Below are 16,003 nucleotides of genomic sequence, written 5' to 3' on the forward strand. Positions count from 1 at the left end.
AAAAAAAGCATGATGGAGGTTGTTACTGACTTAAATGGGGCAGACTGAGGAGTGTTTCCTGAGGAGTTGACATTTGAGCAGATATTTAAATGATGGAAAGAGAAGTCGTATAAAAATCTGAGGTGGCGAGTTTCCAGGCAGATATTATATATGTATAAAAGTCTAAAGGTGGGAACATTTTATTTTAATTTTTGTTTTTGTCTTTGTCTTTTGAGGAATGACAAAAAAGTGTGACTGGAGCTAGTGATGAGGGCACATGTTGGAGGGAGAAGCAGGGATAGATTGTATATGACCTTGTAAGTGATGCTAATGAGTGAAATTATCTGTAAGAGTTCTAAGAACAAAGGTGGAATATGATTTATATTTTGTAGATGAGTGTTTTTAATTGGGGGAAAAGAGTGGGAAAATTGCAAACTGCTAGAATCGTTCAGGCATGAGATAATGTAAATTTGGACAAGAAGTCAGCATAGCAGGTGGTAAGACATGGTTGAGCTTGAAATACAATTTTATTGTATTACCAGTAGGCTTTGATCCGAATGCCAAGGCAAAAAGAATAATTAAGCAAGATGCCTAACTGATGATTTTGGCCTGAGAAAGGAAGTGATAGAAGCAATTAGTTGAGATGTTTAATGTTTCAGCTTTGATCCTGAGGACAGGGAACACGGGGAAATCAGGAATTCTGTTAGGATTATACAAAGTTTAGGAGACCTTGATATTCAGCAGAGATGACAACTGGATAGTTTGTGACTGCACACATTTGGAGTGGAGAGAGAGCTCATGACTTCAGATTTGGAATCACTGGTTGACATATGGCATTTAAAAGCATGGCCTGGCTGAGATCACCTACAAAATGAGGAGAGATTGAGATTTGAGATACTCTTCTAGGTGAACTGGGTTTCTATCCTCCCAGATTTAGTGAAAAAGCAAGCAAGGGGACTGGAAAGGATGCCAGTGAAGTGGTGAGTAAACAGGAGAGTGTTTTGTACTGGGAGATCCAAGCAATTCACATCTTTGAGGAATGAGTCAGTGACAGCTGCATCAAATACTGTGAGAGAAGTGAGGAGCAAGAACTAATGTTTAGATTTAGCAAGATGGAACTGTCATGGTTTTGATAAGGAAAGTTTTAGGCTAATGTTGGGATGGGAACTTGAAATAGGTTAAAATAAGAAGAGAAAGTAATAAAGTGGAGTTAATGGAAACAGACAATTTCCTATATTTTTGACAAAGCTATGATAGAATGGGAACATAAGGCCAAGCAACATTTTCTTAAGATATTAGATGTCTGTATTAATTTTATCCACGAAGAAGAGTGAGAAAAATTGACATTGAGAGAGAGAGAGACAGAGACAGAGACTGAGTATGAAAAGGATAATTAGAGTAATGGGCCAGGGAAAATATGCTAGATTTGGAGGAAAGTGAGGGCATAAAAAAATATGGAAACTGGAGGGATAGGATGAAATTTAATGGATGCCTGCCTGGTGGTGCAAGGGGTTAAGTCTTAGCACTCTGAAGCTATTTGCAGCCACTGCAGCACAGGTTCAATCCCTGGCAGGCCAGGAAGCTACCCACATGGTGCAGCAGACCTCTCCTGTCATACCTGCTGCTGGCCACAGCAGTGTATTTCATTCAATCCACCTGTTCTGTTTCCCACTCTGTTTCTGGTGAATCCTCTTACCCTCCGCACCTCTGACCTGTACCCCAGTTCTTGTATGCATAAATAAATAATTCTTTTTAAAAAATGAAATTAATTATTACTAATAAATTTATAGAACTTTTGGAGTAAACATATCGGAATAAATGATAAAGACAGAGAGAAGGTGGTGTTCAGAGTAGATGATGCTTGATATAGTTTTTTTATAGGGGGACACAGGGATGCAGATGGATATGACAACATTTAAGTACCACCTATAACCAGGAAACCTAGGGCAGTATATGAGAGATGTGAGATGATATGACAGAACATGAAGTATGTCAGAACCTAGACCAGAAGCCACAGCTGTCAGACCACCACTCAATGTTGTACGTCAAACTAATACAAGCTTGCAATTATTTTTTGACCTCTTAAACCAGGATAACTGAATGGGGTTATATTTCAAGATGGATGTGTGTGTCAGGTGCATGAGCTGAGAAGGGCTGGAATCGCTGGGAGATCTGGGCAGTCAAAAAGTCCTGACTTTACAAAGGCCTGCTCTTGGTTCAATATTCTGCTGTGGCCATTTTTTTTAACTCTTACTAATGTTTGAAGAAGGGCCTCAAATTTGTATTTTATTTTGTACTATGTTCCACAAGTTATATAGACAGTTCTGAAAAGAAAAGAAGTGATTTAGAAAGAAAAAAGTTATTTTTCTCTCACTTGGACTAATTTTTCATAAGCTCCACTTTTCTGCACTTAGCAAGCTATTAAAGCGTTATTAAAGTTCATAATGGAAGTTTTCAAGAAAGTATCTGTCACTTAACTTTCAATGTAAATCTCCTTTTAGAATAACTCAAAGGTAATAAAAATTAGGCCAAAAGTGAGAAACTCAGGGAAAGTGAATAATGCGTAAACTTAAGAAGAAATATAAATTTAAGTTTAGGTCTAGGTCTAAATTCAACTCAAATAATAGTTCAAGAAAAAAATACTTGTGTTTTTATTTCTTATTATAAGCATATTACATGTTTATTATGGGAGGTTTAGGAAAGAAATATGAACAATAAGAAGAAACTAAAAGTTACCAAAAAAGTCTTAATGAGAGTTACCAACCACTGTTAATATTTTGGTGTTTTTCATGTCTTTATATATAAATTTATGAATTTTTTATACATGCATAGTTTTATTTGTGCATAATGGACTATATTTTAAATACCATTTAAACCTTGATTTTTAAATTTAATCATCTAATCTAGTTAGTCCTTCTATCTTTGTAATGAAATATTTTTCTGAAATCTAATTATAATATAACTTAATATAATTTTCTAATCCATGGACATATAGTACTGTACAATTAAACACTTGTCTTTTTCAGTCTCCAGAAGGATAAACAATACTAATTTTAATATTTCCTGTAAAATTTTATATTTCTCCAAGAACAATTTCTGGTTCAAAAAGTATGATTGTTATAAGGCTTTTGATCCATATTTCTATTTTTAAATTAATTTTTATTTTTCAAAGTGAAAAACTAACACAACAAAAAACAACAAAATGAAACACCTACCGCCATCCATTATATGCCCTAACTCCCACCCCCTACCTCATTTCAGTTTTCAACTTCCACTAGTTTATTTTGTTTTGTCCACTTATCTGCTTACTTTCCTTATATTGACGATACAGGCAAAATCATGCAACATTTGTCCGTATGTTTCTAACCCATTTCACTTTTCATAATCTCCCAGAGTACTTCCATTTTCTGCAAATGGCACCATTTCTTCTTTCCCTACAGATGCCAGTATTTCCCTGGGTGTATTGCACCAATATCCATGCCGACTAAACAATAATGAATATATTATACTTTTTTAAAAATTTTTTTTAATAGAGGCATGCTTTATTTATATATTTATTTGTTTGTTTGTTTATACAAGCACTGGGTACAGTCAGAAGCGCGGGAGGGTGAGAGAATTCACCAGAGCCAGAGCGGGGAGCAGAGCAGGCAGAAGGACCGAAGTACACTGCTGAGGGGAGCAGCGGGCAGCAGGAGAGGTCTGCGCGCCATGTGGGACCCTCCTCCAGGTGGCCGGGGAGCAGCCGGGGATTGAACCCGCGCGGCAGAGGCCGCGGGCAGCTTCGCAACCCAGCGCTCAACCGCTGCGCCACCGGGGAAGCCCAACAATAATGAATATAAAGGTTTATTTTAAATTTTTGCCAGCTTAGTAGATAAAAACTGCTTAGTCATGTTACTTTCATTATATATTGCCAAGTGTTCATGTGTTTGACCTTTTTCTTTTTGATGAATGCCTTTTGGTCATTTTCTCTAGGTGGTCTTTGGCATTTCTCTTAATGTTTTGAGAGAGATCTTTAATTCTATGTCTCTGTCTTCTCTTTCTATATGTATCTTTTATATAATAGACTGTGTAATACAGAATTTCCCTAAATAGTCAAAACCTTGCCAAGATCCTACTAACATGTTTTAAGAAATTTACAGGGTTGTTATGTTTCTCTATGGGGGTGGTTTTAAAATCTATCACTTTTTAAAAATTGCATCATAATGGTAGCTCTAAGGATTGTATTATTATTATCACATAAATCAGAATGTTTCATGATGTGTATAAATGTATGGCTACCACTGATAATGAGAAATATAGGGGAGACATTACTTCACATGTTCATTGGACATTTCTGTCTTTTCCATTCATTTCTCCAATTCTGGCAGTGCGATTAACATACTGAACATTCTGGAAATATTGTCTGCTTTCCTCCATGTCCTACACTGGAAGCATGATTTCAAAACAACCCAAGAGAACACAGAACATGTAATGCAAGATTGAGGCTTTGGATTATTGGATTTTTCTTACCCTTTCCAATGTAATTTCTTCAAATTCATATTCAATTTCTGTTCCATTGACCTAAAAATGGTAAAAAAAAAATACAGAATGATTAAATTCATGTTGAGGGAAAGATAGTAGCAATTTTTAATAACACCTGGGGTCAGATTTCATTCTAGTTTAGAATAAACCATTTTCTTGGTATTAGTGTCTGCATGTCTTTATACAACTTAAATATAGTCCAAGCTACTCTAAAATAGGTGAGTTAGATCCTACAAAATAAAAATAAAAAAATAAAGCTAATTGTGTTCTTCAGAGTTTTGTACTTGGGGGAGATATAAAAATATATTGTGAGTTAAATCAGGACAAACCCTCTAGGAAAAATATTAGAATTAAAGAGAAGTCATTCTAATATATGTTTAAATTTCCACAAGTGAACACTAAAATCTGACATTAAAAATCAGTAGGGGAGGAAGGGAGAAAAAAACAATCACTAGTTAGGGTAGTAATAGAATGTCAACCAAAGAATAGCTTTTCTTTAATTGACTCAAAATTAAATAATTTAGCCCCATTATCTTCTTGTTCTGCTTATTGGAAACCATCGATCACATGACCATGTCCATATACTTCAGCAGCAATAAGAAAAGAACAAAGTAGATGATGTTTGAGATTCCTAGGGAGAAACCATTTTACCTATCCAAACAATCCTTGAATCCTTTAAACTTAGAGAGAAAGCATGTAAGTATAACTCTATAACATATAATATATACCTTAGACTCAAAAAAATATGCCTACAGAACATAAGCACTGCCTCATAATAATTTAACAAATATTCAATTCCCATTTTTGTCCACTGCAGAGTCCTTTGCCAGCAAAACCACTGAGCAAGAAAATACTTCAGAGAGGCTATAGTAGAGATAAGTCAAATAAAACCAAAAATGTGGAAACATCTTGCAAAAATAATGCTTACTGATGGTATTACTAACTGCAAAAACTATCTCAAAATAAAAAATAATTGCTTCAACTATTTCAGTAACTTAATGCTTTTAGCTTAATTCCTCCCCATCCCCCTGCAAAAGGCTTAAATGCAAGTAGTTTATTTGCATGTCTAGGAATAAAATAAGTTACTCCATTTAGATACTTTAAAAAATATTAACTAAAAATTAGCATTTTTATTTTCCTACTCTATATTAATATGTAAGACATGGATTTTTTTTCTTTCCAATTTTTTGCCAAATGCAGTGCTATAGCTCTGTACTCTATTACTACCATAATTCCTTCCAAAATTGATTTGTTTAATTTACATGTAGAAAAATAAATGTATGCACTACAACTGTAGAACATACAACACAAACATTAGGATGTGTGGCTACAATGGGAATTACAGTTCCAATTATAAAATGACTTTTTTTAAGATTTATTTATTTATTTATACAGGGACTGGGTACAGTCAGAAGCATGGGAGGGTGAGAGAATTCACCAGAGCCAGAGTGGGGAACAGAACAGGCAGACTGACGAAGTACACTGCTGAGGGGAGCAGCGGGTGGCAGGAGAGGTATGTGTGCCATGTGGGACCCTCGACCGGGGAGCAGCTGGGGATTGAACCTGCGCTGCAGAGGCTGCGGGCAGCTTCGCAACCCAGCGCTCAACCGCTGCGCCACCGGGGAGGCCCCTTCCTTAGAAGAATTTAAACATAAGCTCTTAGAGATTGAAAACTCTACAGGGCCAGGACCAATAGAGTTTGGCAAAAACAGAAAATAGTGAAGGAACACAGCAGGAGAAAATGAATGACTGAATGTAAGAATTTATTTATTTGAATTAAAAACAGATATTTGTGGGTTCCTTTCCATAATATATTTGGGAGTAGTATCATCAACTGAACGTATAACTATAATCAGCGAATATAAAGAATGGCAGATGTTACTTATATGTGTACAATAGCCAATGAACATGTTTTTGATTTTCTAATTACATGAACTAATTGGTGAATCACATTTTACTGCATTACTACATTATCAAACAACCCAAAACCAAATTTGATTTTCTGGGCTTCAGTAATTTAATGACTCAAAGAGAAGGATTTGATAAGGCTAGAAAGCTTTAGCTACTTTATGGAGACTTTTTCTTCACATGTAAAAGTAAAAAGCAAACCTCAAACTGCCTTGTGTAGGTCTCCATACTAATTACTTTTTACTTGTATTTTAAAATAATTTTCCTTAGTGAATAAAGTGAGAAGATTGAAATAATGTGATGTGTTTTCATTCTCATAGTTTGGCTCCGTGAAGCTTTGCTCCACTGCTTCTCTAGTGCAAAATCCCTCCCATTATTCAAGGGCTGCAGACCCAGGAGTAAAACTCAGCTTTAGAGAGAAGAAAATAAGCAAGGCTCTGATAATAAATATATAAAGGCTCAGGGTGAAAGAAATTCTGTTAGGAAGTGCTTAAATGACGTAAACCACGACATAAACCAACGGTATTTCAACAGAATTTTTTTAAAAGATAATATAGCTTTTAAAAATGTATGTGGCATACATTGCATAGTTGTAATCTTACAAAATCTTTGCTTAACATTTCTATTATCATATAATCTGACTTCTGTATCCTAGAAGCCACATAAATACATATCTTAATTGATATTTGAAAATTCCCTGGTTAGTTAGATAGGCTTATATTTACTACTAGAGTCATTTGTTTAAAACCCCCAAAATAAAGTCATTTTGATGAAAGTGTATCCAGGATCTCTTTATAAGAAGGAAAGATGATATCTGGGTTGGGAGGTAAACTTCCTTTTAAAAGACGCACTAATGACTACAGCATTAATGTCTTCTCAACCATTAATTAAGGAACACCTAACATGTAGAATTACAGGTGGCACTGTGGGAATTCAGGAAAAACATTTCAGAGAGTCGGTGAGGGAATTCAGGAAACACATTTCAGAGGATCTACAGTCTATTCTTCATTGCTAGGAAATCATGATCTGTATTCTGCCTAAGGGTCCCTAAGATAAGATTTTTTACAAGCTCATCTGGCAAAGACCTTGGGTGAAAGGATGAAGTAGAAAGAAGAACTAAGAATATCTCCATTTTAGTCAAAAGTACCTAAGATTTGGCAGTGACATTTGTGAAAATTTAGTGACTTTTTAAATGAGGATAGCAATACAAATTTAAATATCTTTGCACTTTTATGTAGAGGAATGGTTACTTATTGAATGGTACAGAGTTTATTTCTAGCAACAATTTAGTGATTCTCACTCAGGAAAATATAAAAAAAAAAGCAAATAGATAATGAATTATGAATGGGATTCATCCTCTTCTGGCAAGTCTACATTCGATTGTCTTAACTTATCAATATATGTCATTCAATTATTCCTTAAAGGAGTTCTCTCAAATACATTTCTTTGTTCTTGACCAGTACTGTGATGTTTCAGCAGCCTCCTACTGTTTGGTGCTAGTAGTTTGGGACCCTGGGAAGTTGCATGACCAGGTTTCCAGTTAGCTCAGGTCTGACACTGTCACTTAGAGTGTGTTCTCCAACTTGAAGACTAAATAGGAGACATGACTGGCAGTTTTGAAGACAGAGGAGGTCAATAAAATAATGGAATTTCCCAGTTTTGAAATGTGCTTTTCTTGATTTTTCTAAACCTAATCGTTCTGTGGTGACAGCTGGTAGGTTTCCATGGTGGCCAGAAAATCAAATGGATGCCACATGTTGTCCTGTTCTGGGCATGTAGCCTTCCTGGCATCATATGGGAGTTAAAACAAGAGAGTGACCCACTCACATTCAAACTTGGTATTTAAAATTCTAATTTCATAAACTTTGGATATTTTACATACTTTTTTCTCTCTGATAGCCTTTAAATTCACTCTCATTTTTTTTCTTCAATGCCATAGTCACCGCCTACCTGGATGATGATTTAGCTTCATTTTGAGATGTATTTTTATCTCCTCAAAAGAGATTTTTCATGAATAACATGTGCAAACTATTCCAGGTTTTAATGTTCTTTAATTGGAACCTTAAGTAATGATTCTCTGAAAGTTTTTGGTTTTGCTGCACTTCTGATTTCACTAAAACTAATAGCATATTCAAATCAGAGATGAATGAATTTTTAAATATTTCCATGACAAATATTATAACGGGTGGAAATAGGTGAAACAGAAATATCAAAGTGTTGGCTTATTTAGAATAAACACAATTCCACCCAGTGAAAAATTATTGAGCATATATTATACGCCAAGTGGTATGACAAACCAGAAAATATTTTACAATATGACACATATTCTCAGGAAACAGACAGTTCTTATAGAGACACTAAACATAAACATATTAGGGCCTGGTACAAGTATGATATCCATTATACAAAGTAAACCAGTTTCACACCCACTTTGTCACTATATGCAAGTTTTCTGCAGTCTTAATGACTATTTCCTGTGTATATAAATTGAATTTCAGTAGTATAGAATATGATCTGATGACATACTCATTTTACCCCTTATTATAAGTGATTATGACAGAGTAAACAAGACATCTCTGTATCTTAATGTTTTAGCATAAAAATCTGTCATTAGTCTTTAGGAGCTATGTGATGGTCATGAACACCTTGTGACCCCCAGAGCAAGACAGCACCCAGATCACTCTGCTTCATCAGTGGCTGCAGCATATTAACAGTGTCTAGCGCGTGGATAGCACTCTGACTGTGCGAATGAAGAAACAGTGAATCAATAAATGAGATTTGCTAGATGGGTAAAGTCTGATGATCTCTCAGAAGATCATGGTTTCTATAGGGCCCAGACCTTTACACATTCTCAGTTTAGGTATCTTGCCCTCCAAGATCAGCTCTTTTCATGAATACTCGCTATAGAGTTACAACCATCATCAAACACCCTGTAAATCTACACACACACACACACACTTGCATTCCTCTTTCTTAGTTCCTTGTCAATATTTAGCTTTCACTTTCTTCTTATTGGAGGATCTCTATTGCAAATGTGTCTTGATGTCTTATTGCTTCTTACTTTAGAATCTCTTATGTATACTCTGTTATGATAAGCAAGTAAGAACATGGGTTAGTCAGTAAAAAACCCCAAGAGTTTGAATCACAGTTACAATATTTATGAGATCTGTGAATGTGGGCAATTTCTTTAAAGCCTCAAAACCTCAGTTTCCTCACATGTCAGATGGCACTAACAATAGTACTTCCCTCAAATGCTAATTAGGGAGATTACTTTATATAATTTCTGTAAAACAGCATACAACTTAAGTGGTAAAATAAAATTTAGCTATAATCCTTTACAATTTTCTCATGAAATTCTTGGAAAGAATAAATGAAGTTACTTACTCAAATATTGAATGTTTACTGATACCCCAATAATATACAGCATCATTTAATAAACGCATATACTTGCTTTCTTCTACAAAATTCAACAAATCCCTTTTCTATCCCAAACACCTTTTTCCTGGTTCTATCAGCAATCATCTTAGCTTCCTCCCCCATACCAGATCAGTGTGGCTTTCACTGTTAGCTCTGTTGGACCACTCTCTGTTGCATTTTCATTTTTACATCCTTCTGCCCAGTCTTGGCCATTATGTTGCTCTGCTATTGCCCTTGCTCCCTTATGGATGCTCTCAATGCATCCCATTTTTCATGAAGATAGAGATTATCTTACTCATTTTTACCATCGTGGCTTCTCAAATCATGCCTTGTTCATAGTAGGTTAAAAAATAATAACAGTACAAAACACAATAAAATAAAACAAAACAAACAGTCAATTATAAACCAGAGACATCCTGCAGGGGAGGCGGGGGAGAGGAATCGGAAGGAGGGAGATGTGGTGATGGTGCACAGGTGAATTGGTGGGGGAAATTCTATGGGGACCACACCTGAGAAAAAAAAGCAAACAATGTATAAAAATGAACACCGATGTAAAATATATACAAGTAAATAAACATCTTTAGAACCAAGTTACATGATATCTCCAAAACTGAATTATAATTTCATGCTTCTTTATCTTCAAATAAATATTTGCAGCCCCTAACAACTGTCTTCCCCAATGAACTACAACTTGAATTTATCTCTCCATCTCAGGGAAGTTTTTATGCACTTGCATTGGCAAATTCTAATTTACATAACTGCTACTTGAAATAAAACATAGCATTTACTAAGCTCTCACCAAGTGCTATGATACTCAGTAAGTCCAGGACATGAAGAGATGAGTGAGATACAGTTTGTGCCCTGAAATAATTCTGTGTAGTACAAAGTGAGGTAGCTACTATATAGCTGTCTGTAGAGAGATAGACACCTGCAGAGGTGACATCAAGGAGGGAGCAGGTGATGGCACCTGAAGGGAATCAGAATTCATGGAGAAGGTGATATGATCTGAGTGTGTTCCTGGAACGGCATTCATCACATTGAGTGGGAAAGAGACCCTGCTGCCAAGGTAGAGAGGCAAGCATTCAGCACTTCATAATGCTCTGCTCAAGACAGTGCAGGCCTCGCTGTCAGAAGACACTGTAGTCTTCATTCTCTGATTTAACATGCTGGAAAACTTTGGCGAGCTCTTGGGTCTTCAATTTTCTCGCACGGAGAGATGATCCCTTTGAAGAGCTTTCCTCCACATCCATTATTTAAATCATGTTTACTTTGTCACTTGGTCAATGTGTATCCAACCCAACTCATTATGAATTTTTCTTACTTTCTGCTCCAACGATACAATCCACAACTCAAAATTCTACCAGATGTCAGTTCTCTAATTTCCATGTCCCTTCACCTTTAACCTGTGAGGTTCCACATAAGGGAGGAAACTAAACAGCAGAATCACCCTCTCTCTTAAGCTGCACTTGATGTCACCATCAGCAACCTATACTACTTTTTAAATTTTATTTATTTTTATTTTGTACATCATTGCTCATTTTTAAACAATATTTGCTTCTCCCCTGCCAGGTATAGTCCCCACAGAATTTCCTTCCCCAAAGCACCCGTACACCATCACTTCAGTCCCCTGTGTTCCTTCCTCCCTCCCTCTCATCCCTCTCCCTCCCCCCCTGCAGGATGTCTCAGATTTATACTTCTCTAGTTTTATTTTGCTGTGTTTTGTATTGTTATTATTTTTTTTTACACTGATGTATTTTTTGGTTTCCCAATATTCCTGCCGTAAGTGAACTGAATATGACCCATTCTACTTTTACTCCTCAAAGATATCGAGTATTCTGGACAAAACAAGGGGTAGCTTTTTCCCTTTGATAAAGGAAAAAGAAAAAAAGATAAAGGTGTTTTGCTCTACCTCAATCCAAAAGAGGAAAAAAAAAAAACAAAAAAAAAACCAGAAAAGCAGTTGTTCACTATATCCATCTTTTTATCACATTTAACTTGAAATGTCTCTGCTGAATGGATGAAAAACAATCAAGTACTTAAAAATAGACCCACATGGACTTTCTCATCAGGAAGAGAGCATCATTAGATAAAGCCTGAAGATTCGCAGCACACGACTAAGCTCTCTATCACTTTCTCTAACTAATGTCCCAACTCCTAGGCTATCTCCACTGCCTAAATTGTGTTCTCTCTTCATATTAAAATGAATTATCATAGAAAAATGAAAAACTTAGATTCAGGAATCCAGAAGGCCAGAATTCCAATAAAAGTGCAATCATTTACAAGCTTTTAGAATTCATCTTTGCAATGTATTATACACCTTTCTGTGTCAGTATTGTTCATTGAAATGTTTTAGAAGAAAGCAATAGATTTTCTGTTGAAGCTCTATAGAACACCTGTTTTGATCTCAGGTATACATCTGGTTATTTTATGAATACCTCATTTATTATGAGGCTGTTTTAAAAATATGCAGCTTTATAAGACAGTAACACTATTTATTGCTTTTAATAATACAATCTATAATATAATTGATATTTCAAGTTAAGATTCTAATTTTGGTAAGAAAACAATTAAATGTATTCTACAATAAACCCTGATTTCAAGTTAAAAGCTAATCTTAATTAAACAAATTTCTGAGATCAAGGAGCTGCTAAGTCATAACTTCTACCTAAGAGTGAAAAATTAACCAATATTCTATAATCGTTTATATTTTTAAACAATTTTCTTCTGGTTTTGTTGTTTTCTCTGCCTTTGTTATTAAGACTTTCTAACACATAATTTGGGATCAAGAAAAGTGGCCATAAACTTAATAATTATGTTTTTTATTAAATAAAAAAAACTATAGTTTTTTTTTTCCCCAAAATTAAGCAGCTTTTAACCTATAACATTGGGATTAAAATTTAGTGGTGCTTCTGTCGGGAGAAATCAGGGAAGATAATGTAGGGCTCTTATAAAAAGAAAATCATTTCATATATATCCCGTTTCTTCTTGATTAAAGATTCCTGTAATGAAGGTAAAATAGTCACTTAAATTCAGAGCTGGGTTTGTCTCTGATTTGGAAATAACACATCTTACCAATTTTGCTACCTTTTTTTTAGCACCATATGCTAGAGAGTGTAATAACAGGTGTTTTTAATGCTTTCACTTGGCAGGCTTTTTGTTCTTTAGCTTTAAATATTCTCAGATGTGGGCCTCCCTCTTGGGCAATAGGTTAAGCACCACACTAATGAAGCAATCCACAGCCTCTGCAGCAGGAATTAGATCCCTGGAGGCCACAGAGTAACCCACACGGCGAAGCAGACCTTTTCTGTCTCCCCTGCTGCTCCCCTCAGTGGTGTATTTCAGTAGATCTGCCTGTTCTGTTACCCGCTCTGTCTCTGGTGGATCCTCTCACCCCCTGCATCTCTGGCCTGTACCCCAGCTCTTATATGCATAAATAAATAAATCTTAAAAAAAAAGTCTCAGATTTAAGGATGCTTCCCATGAGCAGTAAAGGATGCTAAAAACACATTTGATGAATGGTTGTGTAGTCATAGTGCACTGGATTTTTGTCCTATCAAGTCCCATCCTTCACCTCCATACACCCAAATACAAGCCACTTAGCCCACTGTAAATCAAGTGTTCAAGAGAATTAAGAGCTCAAAGGACATGACCAAAATATTTAATGAAACAAAATCAAAGAGCGTTTTGAACCACAAAATGAAACTTCACAAATAGGATGATGTTGGGAGGTATATTTTCTCTTATTATATAGTACAATTAAAGAATGGGGCACAATTTCAGTGACCTCCACTTCTTCATTGCCTGGCTTTTCCCTCACAATCCTGCACCTGGTTTGTGTTTCACCACCATTTAAAAGCTGAGTTCTTAAGAATCAGTAGGAACTTTTTCCCACATTTGAATACAATGATCTTTCCCTAGGCTTTCTCTTCCCTGGTGTTCATGCATATTGGACACTCTGAAGGGACCACAGATTGAAATTCCCCCTTCTTTTCTTTCATGTGTATATCCTCACTGGTCTCCTCCCTACAGTATTTTTTTTCTCTTCCAGGTATGACCATTTTGCCAACATCTGCCCCCTTATCATCATACAATCTTTACCTGAGTTGTCACCTCAGTTATTTATAAGGGCATGCCCTAATATCATCCCATTCTCAAAAATTCTAAAACAAAAGTAATCATCTTGCCTAATTACAATCATCTTTTCCTCCATTGTACTCTCTATATCTGTTAAGAGCATCCTCTATTTAATATATAGATTTTTCATACTGTTACCCAAAAGAAGAGTGTTCCTATGAAACCTTTGTAAACCAAAATGGCATGAAGCAAAGAAGGAATTACTACTAACTTAGATGGAAAAATATTATTTTATATTTTTTATTAAGGTATTAGTTTATAATGCTATATAGGTTTCAAGTGTACTGGACTATGAATGGGGAGCAGTCCATTGTGTATATACACCACATGTTCTATATCCATCTATATAGGACATGCGGATTGTTTCCATATCTCAGCTACTGTGAACAGTGCTGAAGTGAACATCGGGGGACATGGTACATAAATCTTTTTGAGTAAGTGTTTTCATAATCTTCTCGCTGAGAGTGCATGATCATATGGTAGATAGTATTTTGATTGACAGAATTTTAAATTTTTTGAGGAAACTCCATACAGTTTTCCATACTGGCTGATGGTAAATGGTATAAATGATTCAATGTCATTTTGAGGAAACTCCACATAGTTAGGAATTTACATTCCCAACAACATTCCCTCTTCTCTACATCCCTGCCAACACTCAAAATTTCCTGATTTTTTTTTTTTTTGGCAAAAGCTATTCTGACCTGTGTGAAGTGAAATCTCATTGTGATTTTGATTTACATTGACCTAATGATAAGAAATATAAACCATTGTTTCATGTGTATGTTGATGATCTGCATGTCTTCCTTAGTGGGCTGCCTATTTAGACCCTCTGCCCAATGATTTTGTTGAGTATCAGGAACTGATCATGTATTATGGATGTTATTAACCTGACATATGGTTTGCAAATATCTTCTCCCAGTCAGTAGACTGCATTTCAATTTCAATAAATGCTTTTTTCAGGGCCTCCCAGGTGGCACAGCGGTTGAGCGCCGCTGGGCTGTGAAGATGCCCGCAGCCTCTGCAGCACCTGCTCGATCCCATGCCACCTGGTGAGGGTCCCACATGGCGTGCAGACCACTCCTGCCACCCACTGCTCCCCTCAGCAGTGTCCTTCGTCAGTCTGCCTACTCTGCTCCCCACTCTGGCTCTGGTGAATTCTCTCACCCTCCCGCGCTTCAGACTGTACCCAGTGCTTGAATAAATAAATCTTTTAAAAAAAAATGCTTTTTTTCACTATGGAGAAGATTTTATTTTGTTGTAGCCCCACTTTACATTCTCATGTTTCTCTTGCTATTGGAGACAAATCAAAAACGACAGCATTTAAGATCAGTGTCAAGAGCTTATATCTTATGTTTTCCTCCATGCGCTTTATGGTTTCAGCCTTTATATCCAAGTCTTTAATTCCTTTTGAATTAATTTTAATATATGGTGTCAGGTATCATATGGTTTATGAACAGTCCATTATTCCCAGAACCATGTATTGCACAATCTTTCCTTGCCTTATTGTAAGATATTGACTCCTCTGTTGTCAACTGGTTGTCCATATTTGTGTGGTTTTATTTATGTGTTTTTTATTATATCATAGATGTCTGTGCTGGTTTTTATTTCAATATCTGGTTTGATTACTGTTTTGATTACTACAGTTTTGTAGTATGAAGTCAGGAACCATGATAGTGCTATTTTGAAATTTTTTTTTCCTCAGAATTCTTTTGGATATTTAAGGATTTCTATGGTTCAGACAAAATTTAGAATTTTTGGTCTACTTCTATGAAGAATACATTAAGATATAAATAGAAATTACATTGAATTTATATATGACTTTTGTAAAAATGTTCATTTTGACAATATTGATTCTCACAATCCAGAAGCATGAAATATCCTTTCATTCTTTTCCATCCTTATTCCTGAAGCGGAGTTGAATCCAGCATTTTTTTCTTATTCATGTGTTTTGATGGAATAGTTCAATCCATTCAAGTTTTAAGTGGTAAATGGCATGAATGATTCAATGCCATTTTGCTGATTTTTTTGTTATATTTGTAGTTCT

The 16,003-nt window shown here is 35.7% G+C and overlaps 1 protein-coding gene across 18 annotated transcripts in view; it reads right to left on the bottom strand.

Annotated features, from left to right (window-relative positions):
- DLG2 (discs large MAGUK scaffold protein 2) overlaps positions 1-16,003 on the bottom strand; it is a gene marked incomplete at both ends in the record, with an annotated part of 1,956,162 nt that overhangs the window by 678,533 nt on the left and 1,261,626 nt on the right. For all 18 annotated transcript variants that reach the window (XM_084247148.1, XM_084247146.1, XM_084247145.1 and 15 more), the window contains one exon: positions 4,489-4,539. In XM_084247148.1, coding sequence (XP_084103274.1) covers positions 4,489-4,539 — 51 coding nt within the window. The remainder of the gene's footprint in view (positions 1-4,488; positions 4,540-16,003) is intronic.

This window comes from Talpa europaea (assembly GCF_964194135.1).
Source record: "Talpa europaea genome assembly, chromosome: 1".
Taxonomy (NCBI): domain Eukaryota; kingdom Metazoa; phylum Chordata; class Mammalia; order Eulipotyphla; family Talpidae; genus Talpa; species Talpa europaea.